The sequence below is a fragment of the Prunus mume genome, linkage group LG4, assembly GCF_029339155.1.
Source record: "Prunus mume cultivar Tortuosa linkage group LG4, ASM2933915v1, whole genome shotgun sequence".
In the NCBI taxonomy this organism is placed as follows: domain Eukaryota; kingdom Viridiplantae; phylum Streptophyta; class Magnoliopsida; order Rosales; family Rosaceae; genus Prunus; species Prunus mume.
Window position 1 is genome coordinate 10,280,816 of NC_142701.1, and position 23,724 is coordinate 10,304,539.

At 35.0% G+C, this 23,724-nt stretch overlaps 1 protein-coding gene across 2 annotated transcripts; it reads right to left on the reverse strand.

Moving 5' to 3' along the window:
* Window positions 1-1,220: 1,220 nt before the first annotated feature.
* Window positions 1,221-7,073, reverse strand: LOC103328026 (uncharacterized). 2 transcript variants are annotated; one of them, XM_008230410.3, is made up of 7 exons: window positions 6,265-7,073; window positions 4,847-5,154; window positions 3,805-4,539; window positions 3,060-3,188; window positions 2,393-2,596; window positions 1,765-1,965; window positions 1,221-1,639 (listed from the first exon to the last, which is right to left on the reverse strand). In XM_008230410.3, exons 1-7 carry the CDS (start codon window positions 6,527-6,529, stop codon window positions 1,517-1,519), a joined length of 1,965 nt encoding a protein of 654 aa, XP_008228632.2. In that variant the 5' UTR covers window positions 6,530-7,073; the 3' UTR covers window positions 1,221-1,516. The 2 variants fall into 2 exon arrangements, with proteins under 2 accessions (XP_008228632.2, XP_008228631.2); XM_008230409.3 differs by having other exon boundaries at window positions 4,832-5,154; window positions 6,265-7,038.
* Window positions 7,074-23,724: the final 16,651 nt, after the last annotated feature.

Below are 23,724 nucleotides of genomic sequence, written 5' to 3' on the forward strand. Positions count from 1 at the left end.
ATTTCAAAATATTAAAAGAAAGTGTATAATAGGAAAATAACAGGGTTGGCCTTGGGCTGGGTCCCGAGGGCGACCATCCCACATTTTGGCCTTGGGCTGCTTACAAATAATAGGAAAATAACATAACATCTCTCCAAACAGATTTAGTCAAAGAGAGGAACATTTTGATCAAAACTTTCATACTAAATTCTTCAGCATGGAAAGCGGCATCAAACATCTCTAAGTTAGTCATTGCAGAGGTTTTTTTTAAGTTTAAGAATAACATGTCAACTAGTAACATTTATCCACCGATTTGAAGAATAACCCCGAATGTTTAAAATACATGTTTTGCAATCTCTCTAAAGTTATCTTTGTAACTAGGAAGTACCTTCTCACACAAGAAATGCGCTTACTTGAGCGCCACCTGTAATTGGCAAGCACAGTCTATGTCCACCAGATCAGCAACCATTCAGTGGTGCTCACCGCCGTCTATTTTCAGGTACATCAGTTTGAAGCTGATAGGCAAGCACGGCTGTTGTCCAGTGGAGCAGCAGCTCAATGGTGTTCGCTCCCAACTATTTTTAGGTGCAGCAGTTTGCTGGTGATTGGCAAGCACTGCCTGTATCCAGATGGCCAACAACTGTTCAGTGGTGCTCATCACGGCCGTCTATTTTTAGGGTCAGCAGTTGGATGGTGTTTGGCAAGTAGTGAGGATCATCCAGCTGACCAGTAACCGTTCAGTGGTGCTCACCGCCGTGTATTTTTAGATGCAGCAGTTGGATGGCGATTGGCATCATCCTCTATTTTTAGGTGCTGCCCAAGTGAACGCAGCTGTCTCACACCAGAGCAAACACACACAAAATAGGTCACAAATGGAACTCTTATATCACCTTACAAGACCCCAAAAACAGCCCCTTATCCCTATAATTCTTGAACTCGTCCTGCAGGATCTCCAGAAAACAAAAACAAAACAAAAACTGCAAAGAAAAATAAAATTACCAATACCACCCATGGGAACTCATCAATTTTTTAACGTTTCATTGGTTGCAAAAAGGCACATAGAATTTGATTTTACAGGCCTTCTCGGTGGTTTTTGTGCGTGTTGGGCACAGAGACTTGACAATTGAGATGACTTGTGGAACAACACCATATGCTTAAATTCAGGGATTCAACTATTTGGATAAATGTACAAATATATGATGCTATCTTCGACCCCCACTTGAGTGGGAAATGACAAGTACTGATCAAACAACAATAGATTAATAAAATAAAATAAATAAAAGCATTTCGAAAGGATAAAAAAAAATGGAATAAAAGGATATGAAGATTACAAGTGATGAGCTCTAAAACCCTAAAGAATGTAGGTATGGGTAAGGCTCCAAACTAACACATCAAAAATACCAAGAAGAAGAGATAACCTTACTCTCTTCTTTTGGACTAAATTGCTTAACAAGAAAACAGAGAATTAAAAAAAGGTAAGAAAAACGAAAACCTACAATAGATGAAAACCCTAATTAGAAGTTAAAAAGAAGGTACACTATTGGCTATGCATGTCTTGTTTGCTTAAGAGTCTGCTTAAGAAGGGTGATATTGCAGCAAGTAATGCCTTGGGACACTCTTCATGAGGAAGATGGCCACATCCGGATATCGCAACCAGTCTCTGCATACACAAAAACCCGATTAGATCAAATTCAAATGTGATCATAATTCATGTTAGAAGTCTAAATACTAATGGTGAAACACATGATTATGTCCACAACTTGATAGTAAAAAGCCAGAACTTACAGAATTTACAAGTTTGGAAGCCATAGCTTGAGAAGATTTAAGAGAGACAAGAGCATCCTCAGCCCCTGCTATGACCAACACTGGCATGTCTTCAACTGCCTTCAGCAATGATTCTGCATTTTTCGGTGAAAGAAATGTTTCATATGACAGTCTACCTATCTCATGCAGTGCTTCGTCCCATCCTTCTACACATAGAGGGGCCTGATGCAACCAAAAGAAAAAGAAAAAAAAACAGATCAAGCAAATGATTACCAAAATTTGAGTTCACAATCACAAATTAATGAAATACACACAACATATATCCAAAGCTGTGCTGCATACAACCTAATCTCTCTACCAAACTTAATATGCTTAATGAAAAGTCAAAGTTTATGTGAAAAGATGTTTCCATTAAATTATACAAAAATCAAGAATGAGTTTTGATCTGCAGAAATGGGAGGAGGAAACATCAACAGACCTTAAAATTTAGGAATTGTCTTAACTTAGACCTTAAAATTGTCAGGACCTTGTCTTAACTTAGACCTTAAAATTTCCATTCATGCATTCAGGAAATTGTCTTAACTTAGACATCAAAGTTCCTTTCAAATTGTCTGTAAACTTACTAATTTTACACATATCCAGGGCATACCTTATAAAGGCTCAAAACGTCCATTGTTAACTTTGTAGCATCATACCAGGCGCGCCTATTCACCACTTGAGTAATTTCTGTTCGCAGTAAAGGGCGAACCAAGTGCTTTTTCCCAAGTGAAGTTCTCAAGAGTATCCTCGCAAAAGCAGGCACCACTTCTCTTGACAAGCTGACATTTAACAGTACTACGCCTTTAATTATAACCTGAATTACATAACAAAAAACACAGTATAACAAAGATGTTATGAAACTTAAATTAAGAGAAGGAAAAAAGAAAAAGACAAACATCTACGGGTAGTTTGCATGGTGTGAGCATATGCAAAGGAGAAGCAGCATCCCCACTCCAATAAGGGGTAATAACAATATCTTTATCACTTCCTATGCTATCTTCAAGCATGAAATCGAGAAATGTAGCATCTTCATGCTTCACATAAAGATTTAGCATGAGTCCTACTTAACTCTACCATTGGCTACATGTACACTTGGTGTGGAAGTCTTTGTGTAACTACATACACCAAGGGCATAGTCTTATGAAACTGCCACTGTTACACTACTAACTAATATGGGTGTAAATAACTCAATTTCACATGTAAGAAGAGTTAACAAGCATATCAGGGTCCCATTAGTTTAAAGATATATGCTAAGGAAACTAAGAAGGGATACTCACGTTGAAAGAATTCACTGATGCTTGTACTTTTTGGGCAGCCATCAAAGCTAGAAGACCTCCATCATCGTGACCAACAAGCACCACTGAAGAAAACCCCATCTCAGAGCAGAATGAAAGAAGCAGGTCAACCTGACAGAGTAGGTTCAACAAATTCAGACCATTATAAAATCTAAACGGAAAACATGAAGAATACATATGGGGAAGGGACCAAATGAACAATTAAGCAGACATGACAGCATTGCAGGATCATGTTCAATTAAGTGCCCATGTTGGAAACGCAATTTCAGTAGGATCAACCAAGAGGATATACTAGATAAACAGTACTTTGAAAGCATGACAGTACATCTAGAGCAAGGGAGAGCCACTTCAAATACAGAGGGTGGTACACTAGCTCTCAGCTGGTCTGCCTAGTGTTGCAAGATGATATTCAAATGGATCTCTTGACCCAGACCAATCAGTAGACAGTATTATTCTGCATTTCTACAGCAACACCACCGGTTTACTCTAGATATAAGCAAACTAGATACTACATGCAACTGTATCAAGGTATTGTATGTTCCCCTACCCATTTTTTGTTTCCTTAATAGGTGTTATCTCTTCCCATTTCTTAAGAGGAAGGAATTAGAATCTAACCCCAGAACAGCCTTATTTTGGGAGTTGGGAGCCTCTTCTGGACAGGCACCCAAAACAAGGGGTAAAGTATATGGAAGTTATAGAAGAGTAACTAAAAGGGGTAGCCAATTACCTGAGATTCAAGTGTATAAGGGTTAGGCATTTCTTTATCCTCCCAATCTTCCCGTCGTAGCCTTGAGGTTAGGCCCCAACCGGGGCGATCAAAAGCAGCAACTGTACAACCAACTTGCCGAGCCAGGGTCCCCATCACATGCCTCCATGAGAAGACTCCTCCCCCAAACCCATGGACTAAAACAATACCAAACTGACCACTACCTTCCATGTCTTTATTTAGAGTACCAGAACTTAATTTACTACCCTCATCGTCTTCACCAGCATTGGACAATCTCAAGACAGGAATCTCTTCAGAAAGAACAGGAGATATTGTAGAACCATCCAATAAAGGTACAAAGAGAGATGAGCCATTAAATTGATTGCTGTAGCTCCTATGGAGATGGTTTTGGCCTTTCGATACCAAACTTAAGGGATGCCTATCTAGTTTTGGCCTCCCCATCACCGTTTTTGGGGAGCTGCAGCTGAGACTGGGTTCCAAAAATGCAATGGATGACAAGGAACGAGGTGGTGAACCAGGAAAGCTAAGCTTGTAATGAAGAGTAAGCCCCTGGCACATAATGAATAAGCTGTCAATATCTGCAATTACTCTGACTGGGAGTTCCCCTTCATCTCGAGCTGTAGTAAAAGGCTTACGCCTCAATTCACTGTCACTTTTTGGGGTTTTTCCTCCCGAAGGAGTGGGAGATCTTGGGACCTTCTGATAGCCAGAGAAGACATTTTTGCATGAAAGGACCTGTCATTTTGAAAAACAAAGCAGTTCGTTATAAACTACTAAAAGTTAAAGTAATCATTACTATAGAAGCAAATGCAGCAGTAGAAGAACAATGTTAGAGAGCATAATGATTCCATACAGTGCTAGAGCACAATCAATAGTTTATAAAAACTTACATTATCCATTTAAATTTCACATTTCAATCAAGGCAAAGTTGAAAACAGTGACATAGAAACACAATTCACAGAACACATAACCCTTATATTACAAATAAGAAAATTTGAATGTGAAATCAAGGGAGTTAAAAAGAAACCTTATGCAAACTTACAGCTTCTGGATCAACTCGGTGAAACATGAGCTTTCTCCTTGCTCTGCAGCTTGTTCTATAAGCAACCACAGTATGTCCAAGGGCAAAGACTACTGAAGAGAGAAACAAGACAGGCATTCCCCATGACTTCTTTAAATGGAGCTTCTGCCTTGAGAGGGAAGACGAAGCTTCAGCCTCTATTTGAGAATTTACAGTGAAAAGACAAGCTTTAACTGAAAGAAGAAGAATTGAGATAAAGGAACAGAAAGTCACAGTTCCAAGGTATGGACCGTGTGAGAGAGCAGGGCCATCGCACATGGAATACACACCTGCAATCATGAAACTATACATAAGCACATTTGTAATATACTCAAATTTAATAAAACATTTGAAATAACTATCACAAAAAGGAAGGTTCATTCATATTACTACTCTGTTCATCACATTCTATTAGTAAGGTCATAGAGACATCATTAAAAGAGAAGATTGGGTTTCAAGCATTCAGACCAACATAAAACACAAAATCCTAAGAACCCTTTTGTATGGTTACTGAGAAAACTTAGCTACAATTTATAAATAAACAAATAAAAGAAAAAGGATTTTATGCATCGCAGAAAAATTGAAAACTCAACTAAACTAAGTCAAATACTTAGATAAAGCTAGATTAAGTTGGATGCTTCATGTTTGTTTCTCACATCCACCAGAAACTGATATTTGGCAACTTTTTAGCAAACATAGGAAGTGTAAGTTCAAAACTTTTGAAATTGCATGGCACTGACTACATGTTCATTTCATTCATATGTAAGTCCACAGAGTACATAGGGACTAACTACATGCTCATTTCATTCATATGTAAGTCCACAGAGTACATAGGGACTGTCGGAAGCCAAAAAATCCAACTTGTGCACACGATTTACTGAGAAAACTTATGAAATTATGAATCTTACGGAAACTTATTATTTGGGACCACCAAACCAAAAACCTCCACTTATTTGGCTGATTTTTCTTTTACATTCTCCAAGTTATCAGATCAACAAAAAAACATTAGAAGTTTCATTTGCTTGCCTCTTGTTGTACAAATTTTGCTCAAGTAATCTCTGATTATTAAGGAACAAAAACCATAATAAAATAAGCTTGCTTTAAAAAAAAACTATATATCACTTTTTTCATCAAAGCTCAGAGTAATAACATAAATTATCAAATTTCTCTCTTTTCATTAACTATCAAGCTTGAAACAATAGAAAAATGAAGAAAATACTTGGACGAATGCAAATCATTGCCTCAAGAACGGTTTCCCTTCCAAATAGATATTTGAAGAGAGAAAAAAAATATAGCACTCGAATATGAAAATTCCATTACCAAAAAAAAAAACCCCAAAATTGGAAAGAAAAAAAAATTTGAGCTCAAAAAAAGAGGGAGTAAGATAGAAAGGTACATACAGGTAATGATGAGAGATCTGATAAAGGAAACAAGAGGAATATCGGTGAGCGAGCTCTTGAAGGCGTATCGATGCAAATGCTCTTTGAATCCGTAGCACGTTACGCACGTGAAGCTCGAAATCAACACGCACGGCACCAACATGTCTCCTATCGCCACCAGCACCGGGAGCGACGACACCAGCAGCGACGCCACCATCGCCACCATGAAGAACACAGTCCGTACGCATCTGCGAACCTTCTCCAAGAAGTAACCTCCCTTCGCCATAGCTACAGCAGCCGCAATGATCCAACGGCCCTCGCTTTCTCTCCTCTAATTATATACAACGAACAGATGAAATCAAATGCACTGATCGGACGGTCCTGAAATACTTTTTTTCTTTTTTTGGTTTTTGTGTTTATGTCGAGCTCCTCATAGAGCTCACTGAAACTGAAACCCTAGCCGAATACGATAGCGTCAGATTAAGCGGCGGCGGAGGCGGCGGCGTTGGATTTTCCGCCATTTTCCGGCGAGTCTGAGGGCGAAATGGTAAATTTACAATGGTAGCCGTGGAGCCAACGCGGACGCCATGGACGATATCCAAATTGATGCACAAAAAAGGCTAGGGTTTTGAAACGAAGAGAGAGAGATTGAGCGCTTTTGAAATGAATCAAAGGCTCTTCGGTGTGGTGTTTTTTGTTTTTTTTTTTTCTGAAGCGTTATACTCTCTCGTCTCTTTCTCTTGTCGCTTCTCTTTCTTTTTCTTCTTCTTCTTCCTCTCTCTCCTCCTCTCTCTCTCTCTCTCTCTGTATTTGATTTAAATTCATTCATTAATTTTTTGAATTTTTTTTTATTATTTATTTTTTTGAATAAGAGGTGGTGGTGGTGGGCCTCTTTGTTTTCATCGTTAATCAAATCGAACTGTATTTTTCAGAATTCTTTTTTCTTCGTTAATTGGAATAATTCAGCCTGTTGCACATCTGGCAGGTCCCCTTTTTTTCTTGTTGACGAAACTACCCCTGTGTTCGGGATACAATTCTTTCTACTTTTGTGTGACCAAACTACCCTTTTTTTCTTTCTTTCTTTTTTTCTGTAGGTGAAAAACTAGTGAACTAAAAAACAGCTACAAGCACAACAGTAAACCCATCCAAAAGCGAACACAAAAGTAAAAGTAAAATCCTCCATGCCGCTAGCTCAAGTTTGCATCCGCTCAAAATAGCTTTTACATGACTCATTTACTTTTCCATATTCTCCTTTTTCCCAGATCAACACTTTCTATATTCTGTAAGTATTTAGTCTAACTGTTTGAGATAAGATTTTATAATTGTGATGAATTTGTATACCTACTCACCTAATATAGATCATGAATTCCAAAAAGTACAAAGATGTGGGTTCAAGGTCTACCTTTTCAAGTTTTTTTCCCTTTTCGTAACAACTTCCCTGACAAGTTTCTTTTTTCCCTCTATTTGGATAGGAACTTATTTGAAAAGTTTATTTTATTTTTGTTAAGAACTTACTTGAGAAAACTTGCTTGAGAAGTTGAGTCTGTTTTTTTTTTTTTTTAAATACAAGCAATAGTCTAAACTATAAGAAGAGAGAGGTTTTCTCATACACACACTATCGAGCTGTCATGGCAATTCAAATATAAAATTACTGGTCTGCAAGTTAAGGCACTTTTTCATTGAGCTAGATCCCGTTGGCCAAGACTCTAGTATCATTCAAATGAATCATGTGTAATTTCATAATCTTCTTGTGTAATCATAAAATGTTGCGACTTAAAGGCCCAACAAATTCCTCACAACGCTTAAACACCCAGGCAAGAGTGTGGAGTGAATATCTTTTGGGAGTTTCACTAAAACACCAAAAATGGGGGTTGAAATTATAAAAAAATTCAACACCTAAAACACTTTATAAATACACCAAAAACTCATCATTACACACACTCAAAACCCATTTATAAACACACCCAAAAAATATACAATAGTTGATTTTGGAGTTGATTTTGGGAGTGTTTCTATATTTAAGTAGTGTTTGGGTTTTTTTATAAATACATGTCTAGGATTTGGTTTATTTATAAATTTGTAATATCTTTTTGGGTCAAAAAATATAAAGAAAATGATAGGTACTAGGTTCAACTTATTATAATTTTCTACTGTATAAACCAAAATCTAGCTTCACTTGGAATAGTTTAACATTATATAAAAAATAAAAATCGAAATTTAAAACACCAAAACCCGACTTAGAAATAAATTGTTTAAATAATTGGAAAATTAAATTTTAAAAAATTTAAAAATTTAAAAAATTTAAAAAATTAAAGGCACACGACTTCATTAATTGAGGGACAAAGTGGGAAATGAGACGAATTTGAGCGAGTAGTTGGCAACTTGGGTTTTTTCTTTGCTGGGCGCGAAGCTCAAGAACGTGACCGTTAGACGGTGGACTGTGGAGCATCGTGGTCGGGACCAGAAATCTAAAAACACCACAACCCTCAAAACACACCCCCACTCGCCTCTCCACGTCACGTCACTCTCGCTCCCCCCTCCTACCCTATGGTATTAAAGAAAAGCCCTCCACTAGGCCCCATCTTGTCCCTCTGCCTGCTCCTCCCGCCCGCCACGTGGCATTCCGGGATAGCCTTGTCGAAACGGCACTGTTTCAGTTTAATTTAATTTAACACCATTCTTCTCCGAAACTGGGAATACTTGCATGTCACGAAGATAGTACTAATCTAATTAAGTTTTATTTTGTGAAATTTTTATCATGCATGATAGAATGTGATTGATGAAACAATATTATTCCCATATCATACAAGTTTTTTTCCCTCTAGCACCTATCTAATTGCGTTTTATTATATGAAATTTGTATCAAGCGTGATAAAATGTGATTGACGAAACAACATTATTTCCGTGTCATACAAGTTTTTCCCCTCCCGACAACCGAAAACCAAAACGTTTCGAGCTTGTTTTCATCGGATTCTTTATGGGCGCAAGAGTCCAAGGGAAGCGTTAGCATGTTTGCAGAGGGAGGTAACTACTATTACTAAGCACGTCAGCCACCAGCTTTTACTTTCCTTATTTTTTTGTCGACTTTCAACTTACAAGTTACAACTACATGACATGCTCCCCACATCAACACGAAAGCGATTCTTTGAATATAATTTAAATAATTGGTTAATAAAATTTAAATTTAATTGGTGGATTATCTAGATAATCTCCTTGTGCTTTCTTTTTCAAATTAACATGGATGGTTAGTTGGAAAAAGAAAAAGTATTCAAGAGATAATATGCTTTCTTTTCAATCAAACCCTCTCTCAAAGATATTGGATGACATGCTGATTCAACATGTGTTTGTCTGGTAGGGGGAAAATCAAATTGTGATAATTATTACACAACATTATTTTCACATCCATAATTATGCTATATTTGAGCTATACTATAAGCTCCTTTTTCTTTTCTTTTTTCAACAAGTCGTTCCTACTTACCAGCCAATCGCACTTTAATTTTGTACTTAGAGAGTTACTTTTGCATATTTGTCAAACTGTAATTTGTATAAATGAAAATAGCCGAATTGTCATTCTTTTTAGAATGTATTAGCTATAAGTAACTTACAATTTGGGATTATTAGAGCATCTCCAAGGGAGATGTCAAATACCAAACATCAAATTTAAATTTGATGGCTGATGTGGCAATTTGACATTTACACAGTTTTATACTCCACCCGATATGTCAAATAAATAATTATTGTAACAGTCAAATCAATTTTTTTTTTTTAGAGAAAGCGATCAATTTGTATTCAATTAGAAGGAGCTTACATAGAACAGAGCATGTCAAGAGTGGTCTCGTTAAAACCTTCCCGGGGAAAACCCAAAGGGATAAAATCCCGGGGTAGGAAAGAGTACCATGCACGCCAATAAAACAACAACTGAGAACTCAACTGGAATCGTAGATAAGCGTATCAAAGAGCCAAACAGGGGGGGAACCCCACCATTCGACCTCAGCATGAGAGACATGGGATGATAGCGCATAGTGAGCCAAACAGGGGGGGAACCCCACCATTCAACAGTCAAATCATTTAAGATAAAGAAGAAAATAATAATAATAAATAAAAGTTACAACCAGCTGTCTTTAAAAAATAATAAAATATTCATTTGACATCTTGCTTTTGGGATGTCAAAAATAACAGCTGAACCTCCAGCATTCATTCCATATCAGCTTTGACAATTCGGTTGGAGTTATGTGAGATGTTATTTATAACCATTAAATATCTATGTGGTACTTTTGACATATCAGTTGAAGATGCTCTTATGAGAAGATTTGAAAGTAGTTTTGTTTAATCCCCTAGTTGAAAAGTAGGTGGGTTAATGTACTTAAAAAAATATTTATTTAAAAAAAAAAACAGAATTACAAATCTCAATGAAAGAATAATACAATTTGGAAAACTTAAACAGAAGACTGGCATTAGATCTAAAAGCTGACAAGAAAATTTTGAAATGTGGAAACATAAGAATCAAAAGATTAAACAACTTGTCACCCCCAAAAAAAAATTAATTAAAAATAATTAATGAAGAGTCAATAGACCATGTCACAATTTCGCAAAGGGATGAACGTATTGATCTTTGACTTTACAACTGCAACGCCGGTCAAGGTGCGATTCCATAAGCTTCGAATGTGCATGTATTATATATATAAACTAATTAATAATTAATTTGTTTTTATTTATTTATACATATACTAACAGAGAGGTTGTGTATGAAACAAAAAAATGGAGGTCAAGGCCTTCCCACAAATGGTGAAGAATTATAAATAAATAAGAAAAAGTAATATTTTTAAATTGCAAAATGGGCCAACTGTTCCAAGTTGTAATGCACCAAGACACCCAATCTCTTTTGAAAAGCTATCTATCATTAGCTACTTTAAACACTAACCCCTACAAAAAAAAAATTAAAATATAAAAAAGAAATTTTTTTCAAGGGTTACAAAAAATATTTGTTCCTCTATTGGGCAATAAGAATGCTTGGCATAACTCTGTTAAGGCTTTGTTGGATAAAATAGAACCTGTAATTTTTAAGTTTCATGGTCTAAATAGTGTGATCAAGTAGCAAATTTTCTAGCAAAATATGCCTTTATCATGTTTCAATTTTAATATATTTTGGGTAAATACAAGCGATAGTCTAAATTATAAGGCAGATGAGAGTTTCTCACATATACACTATTAAAGTGTCATGGGAGTTCGAACCTAAGACCACTGCTCTGCAAGTAAAGGTCTTTTTCCATTGGGTAGATCCCGTTGGCCACATTCGGTCATTCTTGAGAATTCACTCTTAAATGAAAAAATAAGAGGTGAAAAGAGTGAGAGTCAAATTTTTATTATGGATGTGAAGAGAGTATTTTATCATTTTGAAGTATGAGAGACAAATAGGGTGAAAATCAAACTCTTATCATGAATGTAAAATATGTATTTTGTCGTTGAAAATATAACGATATATAAATAGAAGAGTTAGACGCAAAAAGAGTGGAGAATCAAACTCTTATGATGAATACAACATATGTACTTTTATAAGAAGAAGCCACACACCTTATCAGTCTCTAAATAAAGTTAATCAAATTGCCCTGGTTTAGTGTTTGTGCTAAATTCTCACCTTATTTGTATGTAGTTTGAATTCTTTGATGAGTGAGAAAGCAATGAATCTTTTTCTCTCACTGGAGCATGGGACAAAAGGGAGGGGACTTGGACATGAAAATGGGACATAAAGGAAGATGCAAAAGTATGAAATTTGAGTCATCCTGTCACTCCAATTAAGGTGCTGATGTGTGGCTGGGCCCCCTCCATGTCACTTTCCAAGCAGAAAATTGGGCAAACAGATTCCTAAAATTTAAGGGATATGAAAGAATCACTTTTTCTCTGTCTCTGAAAAATTGTGTGGAGGGAGAGGGAGACTTTCACAATGGAGTAATTTGCCTTCTGTTGTCCTCCTCTCCAACCAACCAGGCTAGCAAAGAAATATCATGTGGACCAGTAGGTCCACTACCAATCATCATATTAAAAAAATAAAAAATAAAAAAATAAAAATCAAGTAAAAATGAGTTGTAAAATTCTTGTTTTGGTGAAAATTTTGAATGATCATGTGCAGAAGATCACAGAATCTGATCATACTAATTAAATACAATTCATTAACCAAAAAAAAAAAAAACTGTCAATAATCTATCAGTGCAGACACCAACCTAACATGATTTGGTGTCAATTGCTTAACCGTTCAATTAATAAGATTTGTTATATGTACTACATTTACTCATCGCGTCTTACAACATATGAAGTGTTACAAATGCAATTCAAAAGTAACTTTTCTCGCACTTACGAATGCATTAAAGGGTACATATATTATAGAAAACTACTTTTTTTTTTTCAAGTGCATATGTCACTTCCCTAAGCAAGTTGAAGAATTGGGTGGCCTACAAATGGTGTACAATTCCTACGTGATTTGATTTGATGAAATTTATAGGGATGGTTTGTTTTGGTTTTATTTATCGACAGGTTAATGATGGGCAATTAGATTCTTAATATGTGGCCGTTTCAGTGTCAAAATCAAGTATTTGAAAGTTGAAGCATCCTAGTGGACATTAATGGAAATTGAATGGATGATAACATGGAAAGGGAGATTGATGATCTGTCCTCTTATTATACATATAAATTATTTGAAGATTTTTTTTAATGAAATATTAATTGAAATTGATATATTTTTCTTAAGTTCGGAGAATTTGTGTTCCTTTTTTTAGTATAAGCGATTGAGGGAAGGGGGTTTACACAAATATTTAGAAAGTGCCCGGGGGTTCCGAACCTGTGACCATTTCTTATTTTTTTTTAGAGAGATGATTGATATATTTTTCTTAAGCTTGCAGATTAATTGGTGAAGTTAACTTCAAAAAGGATAGGTGATGAATCCTTTCTTTTCGTATATGTTTGTTAATTATTTCAATATTGAATATTTGGTTGGAGATTGAAAGGACAGAGAGTTGGATGAAGTAGACAACTTAGATAGACACGTGAGAATCTTAGATACCTATATATTTGATTTGTAATGAGGATGAGATTCTCCTGTTGGACTATCCTCTCCGATGGTTTTTTTTTGTTTTTTTGTTGAGTAAATAGCATGGTATTACAATTATTTATTTCTCATTCTTAAGAACTAATTGTAGAATGAATGTATGGTTCGTATTTCAAATGACGTGACATTGTTTCATTTAATGATATATGCATATAATATGAACTTCATTTATTTACGAGGTCAATTCACATAGAAGTGAGAAATTGAACGTATAACTTAAATGACGTGACATTATTTTATTTAATGATATATGCATATATTATGAACCTCGTTTATTTACAATGTCAATTCACATAGAAGTGAGAAATCGAAATAATTTCAGTATTCATTTCAGGTAAATAATCAAAATGAGGCATGAAATGACCAGCTAGTACCATTATTCCTTTGCAACTAGCTAGGAGTAGGACCCCAAATAATTAATTTCATCCTCTCACCAACAGCATGTTTGATTTGAATCCCAATTCTTCTGTTAAAAAAATCCTCTCACCCTCCATTTATTTATCTTTTCTTTTTGTTAGTTTTCTATTTTGCCACATACTTTGGTTGGCTATGTAAACTGTAAAGAATCCAAAATGCAGGCAGCTTCTCCCTCCATAGGAATCTGTGTTTACTGTTTACTGGTCCCTTCTTTCTCTGGACTTTTGCAGCCACCAACTCTCAAAAGAAAAGAAACCCACAACAAAACAAGAAAAAGTTACAAGTATTCTTTACCCCCTTGGGGTTTTTTCCTTTTGATCTGACACTGATTATAACTTCCCATAAAAAATTATTACCTTTCCCAATCAAATTCTAGGAGGAAGAAAGTCCAACTTCCTACCATTTTTTATTTTTTTATTTTTTTTTTGGGAGTTGGAAACAATGGCAATATCTCAAATTCATAAATTTTTATTTTTATTTTTGTTATCACTATAATATAATTAAGCTTAGCTGCCTAAACGCTTGCTTGTCAATTTCGTCGCCCTGAGAGTCATCATTTTTGTCACAATGTAGCCGTTACATTTGAAAGTTTGAATTCTAGAAGAATGATGACAGTTAGATGCGTAAGAGTTCCAATTTTAGTGGGACATGTACGTGAAAGTGATCTTGATGGGATAATTAGCCTCCTCAATTATTTTGTAGTCTGCTTTATTATCATAAGAAATAAAGAACAACAAAAAAAAAATTAGTAAATTGATAAGTTTTGCTACCTGCCTATACATATGCAATGATTAATTTAGAGATATCATATTTTTATCCCCTTAATTCATCATATTTATGTCACATTTGATGTGTTTTTCAAATTTGTTATTATGATAAAGTGTTCTCTTTTCTTATCAGTAAGGCAAAGGAATTTGAATTTAAAATCTTTTTCAACATGGAAAGAATATGGTTTATTTTGCATAATATTGTGATTTGATGTGTGAAACTAAAATAATGTGACATATATCTTTCTTTGTTTTTTTTTTTTTTTGGTGGTAAATACCATGAGGTGTAAAACCAAAATAATGTCTTCATGCCATTGAGGCACCAGGCAAATTGAAGGTGGCACTACACCTTATAGTCGACATATATCTTTCATTATCATAGAGAAAGGACTGGTTTTTCTAGCATTTTTTTTAATAAGCAGCTGAAAATATACTTATAAGAGTTTCAAAAAATTAAAATTTACATGCGATAATTCCTTAAATTTCTTTAGAAAAAAAAAAAAAAAACTATGCTTGCATTCATTTTAAGACCAAAAAAAAAAAGTGCTTCTAAACGAACCCTAAAATTAACTGAATACACCATACTACCAAACTATTTATTGAATTACTAATTTACCCTAATATAAAATGACAAAAAAAGATATATTGAATTGTGAAACAAATACAAGTTTAATAAGTACACCATACTCACCACATTCAGCCCTAATCAAACTTAGAAAAGTTTTCGTATTGCTTGGTTCCAGTAAAAGGATTTGTCAATCTGTTTTAGTACAAAGATCTTGTTTCAAGTACCACCCAATGAGCTATATAGATTTTCTCATTGAATTCCGTCGTTCAAGATGACTGATGATGAATGAGATGGTGTTCCGAAAGAATCCTTTGAGTTTGACCCCGCTTCTTTGCCCACCAATCTTGATGAAAATTATTGATTTGAAAAAGGATAACAGAGCTATGAATATTGAATCTAATGGTTTGTCCCGTGAGTTAAAGTGAAGGCAAACCTGTAATGGGTTATGGGAGAGTATGTACGGCTGAGAAATAAGAGAATTATGAAGTGAAACTTCAATGCACATATCTCCAAGAAAAGGCAAATAGCAACATAGATAAAAATAAACAAATAAAATCTTATTTTATTGTCTTATTGGAAATTAAAAGTATGCACACTTTGATTTCCTTATAACTCAGTTTGTTTCTTGTGTGCATGTGCACGAAAACACCGTTGAAAAGAGAAGTAAGATGATGAAGCTTTGAATTGAAGGAGTCAGCAAATCTACTCCCATTATAGCTCATGAAATTAAAGATTTTGATGCAAACCCAAAATTTGAAAAGAGGGAACGAATTCATGTAAAAAGAGAAATATGATTTAGGATTGGAATTAGGGTGTTGTGTGATAGATTGTATTATGGTGTATTAGGGGTGTTTTTGATAGTTAAATAGGGTGTACTTAGTTAATTTTACATTTTAATTAAAATATTAGGATGTACTTAGATCATATGGTGTACTCAGTTAATTTTAGGGTTTGTTTAGCAGCACTCAAGAAAAAATAACTTGTATGACCTATTGAAGTCGTCTTTTATGTGCAATAGAAATATACTTGAGATCAAGTTTTGTATGTGTAACAGGTTTTAATGTGCAGACAAGAATGAGTCAGAAAAATGAAAAGTGTACAGTCAATTTTTATACTCCATGAATAAGTCATGGAATACGCTTGTTGGTTTCGATAACACAGTCCTAATCATAGTTAAATAATATAAAATGATGGGTGTGAATGCTTAATTGTAGTTAACAAAAAGTTTTAATGGTAAAGCACTCATCTCTACATACCGCGATAAGTGCTCGATTCTCAGTCTCTTTCTCTTCTAGGGACAATACTTTTCAATGCAACATAATAGATCAACTTGATTTAAACATGAAAATAATAAGGTAGGTTGATCATACATACTTCACATGAATTTCATAAAAACACGATCACTAACATGATTAAACAAGAGTGCTGCTATTTCTATCACCTTGTTCTATTTTCTCACCCACCTTATTTTCCCACCCACCATGTAAATTTGAATAAATACAATCTTATTTTTCCACCCTCCATTATTCCTAAAATACCCTTTACAAAATTAAATGAAAAAAAAGTTAATCAAACTCTCTTCTCCAAGTCACCCCCAACCTATTCCTCTCCTCTGCCATCACCACCATCCCTTTAACCCATCTGTAAAACCCATGAATTTGCTTTCTCATAATCGAATTTTGCTTTAACATTATCTGCCCAAATTAATTCCCTATTTATTTACATAAATTTCAAATGAAGCCTGCATAAGGATAACTCACCCAACATCCCTACTCTGCGATATTCCAGTTTTTACTTCTTATGTAGTTTCAAAAGAGCTCTTCCTTTTTTTATGATATTGCAACAACATAAAAATTTAAGTACCACATGTTTGGCAAACTCGTGCAAAATAACAAGCAGTTGGAAAAAATAATAATAATAATAATAAATCAGTGTATCAGAGAGTGAACCTTATTTTACTTGCCTAGATAAAATTGACCAAGTTTGAATTAAAGACAAACAACAAACAGTGTCGATTAAGCAAACAGAAGATGAAGAGTCCAAGAAAATGATAAAAGAAGCTTACGGGCCGATTCGGTGTGAGCGGGGATTAGTCTGGGTTGTGGTTAAGGCTTAAAGGTGCTACCTATAGTTGGGGCCCATCCAGGACCACCTCGTGGTTCATACCAAAAAAGATGAAGAGTTCAAGGAAATGATAAAAGAAGCGTGACAAACAGAAGAATTGGCCAACAATGTATATTAAGCTTGCATAATCTATGTAGGTCAACAAGAACTCAACACAAATAAACGAGTCAGAATAGTATTGAATCATATAACGCGATTAATTAAACTTGTGATGTTAGAATTGATTAGTAGTTCATACAAACTAACCCAAAGAGAGAAGAAAAAGAAAAAAAAAAAAATCAACAACAACAACAACATGACACAACCTAACTTGATTCTCACCCCTATACCTTATCGTGAACAAGTAGAAAATATAGAAACCTAGGGATTAATTGCACCTCCGAAGATTCCCCAAAATAAAGGCTGAGGCTTCCCTTGGGGGCCCGAAGCATCACCGTCCATCATCAAGATCACAATTTAAATGTAGCTCTAAAGCTTGATTAAGTAAGGACATTTATGGTGTCCAACAAGCTCTATCCTCTTCCACGCACACAAAAAAAACATGTGGTTTGGTGTCATTTTCTTTCGTTTTCGGAAATCTTAGAAAAGGGATGTGTTGCAATGACACAAAGAATTCCCTTGAAGTAACCGAAATTGCAAGAGGACAAGTAAATGAGTTGGTTGTTGGAGGGTTAATTTTGTGCTACTATTGCTTCGCTGGATTTAAGCCATTTGTGCCTTTGGTGATAATACAAGTCCAAATCCAGTGAAAGATGCATATTCCAAGAGAGAATGTTTCAAGGAAGGGGGGAGGTTCTAGATGGAGAGGGTAGTTGTATCTGTTTGCTTTCTTGTCTTCATTGTCTTCAATCTTTTAACAAAATCTGGTATGAAGGAGGGAAGAGTTGGTGGATCTCATAATCAATTTTTTGTTGAAATAATGGCATCTTTGATATTATAAATTCAAAACTACTGTTTTTTTCAATTGTTAATCGATGGGGGATTCAAATTTGGGACACCTTTTAGTATTGCATAAGATAAATATCACTAAATCAATAGCTAGCTGCACGAGACTAGTGTTTCATTTGTAAACTAAATTATGAAAATTTTCAACACGTATCCGTTTAGAAATAGTAATTCTGAAATATACATCAAAATATGATTTATGGGATTTGAAATTGAGACTTACTTTAACCAAGTGGAAATGGGTTACTACTAGCAGCCCCAATTTCTTGGACCACATGGGTGAGTGAGTGAACCGTTAAATTTAATTTATAACTAACAGTGAGTGACCATAAATCTCTTGAACTCCTATAATCCAAGACATCGGGACTATTACGACTAGACCAAACTTTTATTGACATAAGCTCTTTGACTCTTTAAATTTACAAGTTTGGGGGTATCTCTCCCACACTCACGTGGTGTGTTGGAAATGTAACTGCGTGATCAACAAATTCTGTCATGAAGCTAAAGTATTTTCAAATTGTTTGGATTGCTTGCTAAAATAAAAAGAAAGACAGAAATCTTGGTTGGTTTCCTGGCCCAGTTTGGTCCAAATGTCAAGTGGGATGAGCTGTATCCACCCTTATGGCAGTTTTGCTGATTATGTAGCCTAGTCGCTCTTATCCCAGCTTTGGGCCGTAAGTCAAGGCGAGATGAGAAATCCACACGTCTGAATATGAGAAGTCTTGGACAGAGCAGCACTAGTAGTAAGGGTTAAATACTTTTTTTTTTTCACTGAATTTTACATGAAAATTCAATTTGGTCATTGAGAAAAAAATATAGCCAAATTGATAACTGTGTTTTCCAAAGTTTACAATTTATAGGCATTCCGTAATCTTCCATTAAGTGTAACTTTTATTTTTATTTTTTTTACGAAACACATGCAATCTTCTTCCTCTAACTTAACGAGTTAGGTTATATTTTGCTATTAGGGTTTAACAAATTAGGGGAAATCTAATCATCTTGATTATATGTCTCCTTGCCATCCAAATCATAATACTGTTCTTATTCAATCAATTCAGGCTTCAATATAGCATCCAATATGTGACCTTATACCTCACAATTTTTATGTCAACCCAAGATTTCCCTCAATTTGTTAAATCCTAATAGCACAAATTACCCTAACTTGTTGAGTTAGAGGCAGAAGACTGAATGTGCTTCCTAAAAAAATAACAACTGCACTTTACTGAAGATAATGGAATGCCTGTAAATTGTAAACTTTGAGAAACACATGGACCAATTTGGCAAAAAAAATTTCTCCATGACCAAATTAAATTTTCATATAGAACTCAGTGACCAAAAAGACCCTAGTAGTAATGCAATTGTTTGTATCAAATTTGGTTTGCTAAAAGAAGTGAATCTCAAATAGATGTGGGCAGTTGTGCAATTTCCAAACTGTAGTCAACCACATAGAGTATTTCACTTATTGGAAATTGAAACGTTGTTGCTTTGGCGGGGACAGATTCAGAATTTCAAAATGGGGTGGCTAAATTTACTTTACGTGAAGGGGTTTGAAAGGGTGTCATGGAGAGGCTCGGGTGGGCTATATTACAGATTTTGGGCTGTAAAAAAAATCCTACTTGGGCTATAGCTCATGTTAGGTAGACCATTGGTCCGTCCCTGTGCTTTGGTTCGGAGACATATTGTTAGGTATGATAGATTCACACATACACACAAGTACAGTGCGCCTAAGCTAAGCCCATTAAGTACCCATAACCATACCTAACCTAATTTGCAGAGCGTTGAAATTCTGCTTTGAACCATGTTTATAAAGAGAATCGTATTATCTCAACTTACTACGTGTTGCAGCTCCTCTGTAATAGAAAATATAAACTAATGTCAATTAGAGAGATGGTAAAATATATAGTCAGAGTTAAGAGATGATACAAATAGTAATATTCGAGCACATAAACTAGCTGCTGATGGGTTAGTTGCCATCACCATTTGGGCTACACTAGATGTAGGGATGTTCTGGGTTGTTTTCGGCTAGTTTTTCATTGGCTCTAAGCCCATCTTTACATTGACATTGACATTGTTAATTTGTCACGTATAGGGTAAGGTAGTTGGTGAGGCCAAAACTGACAACTCCAAGCATGATTAGTACCCTAGACTCCTAGTTGCGCACTCAGAGACATATCCGAATAAAATAATGCACAAGCTACAAACTAACTAATATAGTCTTTTTGCCTCCAAAATTGCCCATAAAAAGTTAAAATAAAATCATGCACTAAACAAATTTAAATAATAATTTTTTATTTTATTTTTAAAAACAGTTCACAAGTCAACACCATTCTAATAGTGGTGGCCTCCACCAAAATTAGTTTGCCAACCCTAAGATTGTTGGTGACCTCATCATAAAACTACATAAAAAAATTTCTAACATGAGTTGTAGGGGTAAATGCGTGTACAAGAATTTTATAATGGGCGCCTTATATATGGCGCTTAGGTAAGGCCCTATCTTTTAATCGTTGAATTAAATTTGTTAGTTGTTGAATCAAATTAGTCAGTATGATCCAACGGTTCAGAGAATGACTCAATACGTGTAACTACTTAAGCTACAAACTCTTGCAAATTTGGGATTTTGTTATAATCGATGGATTAGCATAGGAGTCTAAATAGTAAGGGTCATGGGCCATGGAATGGAGCCTCCCAAAACGGGCTAAATAGATTGGCCCATGGGCCGAATCTAATCTCAATTGTAATATCTATTCCCATCCTTTTTTGGTCGAAAATACTTGGGGAGATTACGTGTTGGACTGCGCGCCTTCACCTGTCGAGGTAGGTGGTATGGTCCGTCTGAACCCTTTTCGCCACGTGACCAAACCCTTGAACCAATCACCGCCGATTATTATGGACCCCACATTTAACTTGCGCCCGTCCACCGCAAGTTGAACTTGTTGGGACCCACCCATTGCGATGGAAGCAAGTTGTTTTGGCAAAGCGGCAAGCCTCGCTGGCTCGTGGGTTTCAACAACCATAATAAAATAATAATATACATGTGAGTGATACTATGTGTCTCGTGGCATGATTGATCATGCTCTCTCTTTAATAAAGTTGTTATAACTTTGGACCTTCCAGTGCAAAGCTGGGGGTGCTGCTGACTGCTGCTTAATATCAAGATAATGTTAAAATATGGGATTTGCAAAAATATTATATGTCTCGTGTAGAAATTGTTTTGGGCCGTTCAATTTGAATTGTATATAATAATATATGTGCTGGTACGCATAAGCTCTAGTTAAAAATATGGCAGCAATTATTGGTTTTTTAACCCGAGGCCACACTCGGATTCGAACTTGAGACCATTTTGTGTCATGTTGTTTCTCCTCTTTCACAATTATGTATGGAGTAACTTTAGATAATCTTGTATGCTCTTTATATGTATGAGTGTAGACAATCGTGAAAGATGACCTTTTGAAGTACCAAAATCATCTCCCTTGTATTCATTAACAAGCTTCGAAACATTCTGAGTATATCTGATGCTCTTAATCATTGGGTTTAATTTGTCCCTTCCTTGGAACAGTGAGAGCAAACTGTACTTTACAGCGATTGAGTTTTGGTCCCTAAAAATTGCTTACAATATGTATATGTGTGACTAGGTAGGTGCTCTTGTTGGTGCAAACGTGCAGCTACCTCACAACTTCATTGTCTTTATGTATGCCCATTCATTTGGTATGAAAAAAATGTGGAATTTCATCATAAACGTGACCAAGTTGAACTTTTTTTGGGGACCGAGAAACAAAAATACAATCAGGATTCTTTAAGATATTCCTGCGATTATATGTAAATATTAGAGAGCTTCAGTTAAGGGATTCCTCATATAAGTTTATTTGAGGGACACCCTTGTCGGGCTCACTATGCATTGTATTTCACTAATCCAAATCATCTATTTTATAGATATTCATTCAAGGATCATATCTACAAAAAAATCACTTGAATCCGATATCATTTGACCACTCAATTAAATTACTGAAATTTGAGTACTTTCTTGAAGTATCGTGTTTATTAATTTTGTAGGACACAATTTGATGTCGAAAGGATTTCCGATTTGTCTAATTTTTTGCAAGGATGATCTATGAATGTATACTTAAAATATAGATAGTCTGGATCGTTGAAAAAAAAAATTGTTGTTGATCCTAAATGGTGTCCCTTAAATAAAATTATTTGAGAGAACCCTCAATAGAAGGGCATATATATATATTAGCTTTAAGGAGATGGAAAGCATTAAATTAGCATACTAAATACAAATATTATGCACACATACACTTCTTTCAATCAGAATCTTGCTTCACGATAGACGTGTTATACATGAAGCATCTGTAAGCCTTCCATGAGCATATTGAGCTTGAATATGCGCACTCACACATACTTCTTTCAAATCAGAATCTTGCAGGAAACACACACGACTCTCCTTAGCTAGCAGAACAGTTGCCGGAAAGCAAAAATATAATGAAATTTGACTGTTGGTGGTGTGTGATTTGGACTAAACTATTTTTGAAAAAGAAATTGTATGATTTGACTAACGATAATGACCCGTGATTTCAAAACCTTGGTAGCTCTCAAGTGGATGCTAAGAATCAGGTTAAGGGTTAATCCTTGTGGTTATTTCGGATTTTCAATTTGATCCACGCGTTTTTTAATTAGTCAATTTAGCCCATGTGTTAACTATGTTAGTCATTTTGACAATTTCCTTCTATTTTTGCCCCACACACGTGGTTCATATATAATAACTCACACATAGGAATAAATTAGAGTCTAATTAGGCAAAATTGACCAAATTGGTCAAATTCAAGACTGGTGGACTAAAATAAAAATTCAAACAAAATACTAGAATATGAAAACCAAGTCATCGCCCAATAAAGCGCCTTTTTGTGTGTGGAAATTTACATAAATATATGAATGGAAAAATAGAAATGCTATGCTGCTAAAAAAATGCTATGTTTGTTTGTTTTTTTTAAAATTATATATATATATATTTTTGTCTGTTCGAGTTTTGGGGGTGGTTAAGTTGATCTCTACTGTACTCATCTCACATGCATGCTACTTGAGTCCCATATTTATGATAGTGAAAATTCAATTTAATTTCGTTATATGCGATGGTAAGAGAGGACGAATAAAATCGACTACAAGAACTTAAAAATGAAGAGAAAAATGTTCGTAGCCACATTTGATACAAACTCACAAAAAAAAATACTAATAGATATCTTGAAATTCACCATTGAAGATGTCAAACCTGAAGATTCAGTAGTGGTAAATAAAACATAAGGAGACATGTATAATTAGTAGTTAAATATTTTTTTTTTTTAAATACAATCAATATTTTAAATTGAAATTGGGTTCTCTTAGGAAAAAGTGAAATTCTTTTGAGTTTATTATAATTAAAATAAATAAATAATTGAATATATATAGTAAGTGTAACGCGACCTTAAATAGAATACAAAGGTCAGATATAGATATATTTAATTGGATTATAAGCATGATGCATGGAATCAAGAAATTCAATGTACTCATCTCTTTTACTAAACAGT

Excerpts from the sequence above, each read along its gene's own strand:
- LOC103328026 (XM_008230409.3), bottom strand. The coding sequence starts at position 6,529 with ATGGCGAAGGGAGGTTACTTCTTGGAGAAGGTTCGCAGATGCGTACGG. Across the intron at positions 3,189-3,804 it reads CTTATACACTTGAATCTCAG|GTTGACCTGCTTCTTTCATT; the intron begins GTAATTGGCTAC and ends CTACTCTGTCAG. Across the intron at positions 2,597-3,059 it reads CATCAGTGAATTCTTTCAAC|GTTATAATTAAAGGCGTAGT; the intron begins GTGAGTATCCCT and ends TATGTAATTCAG.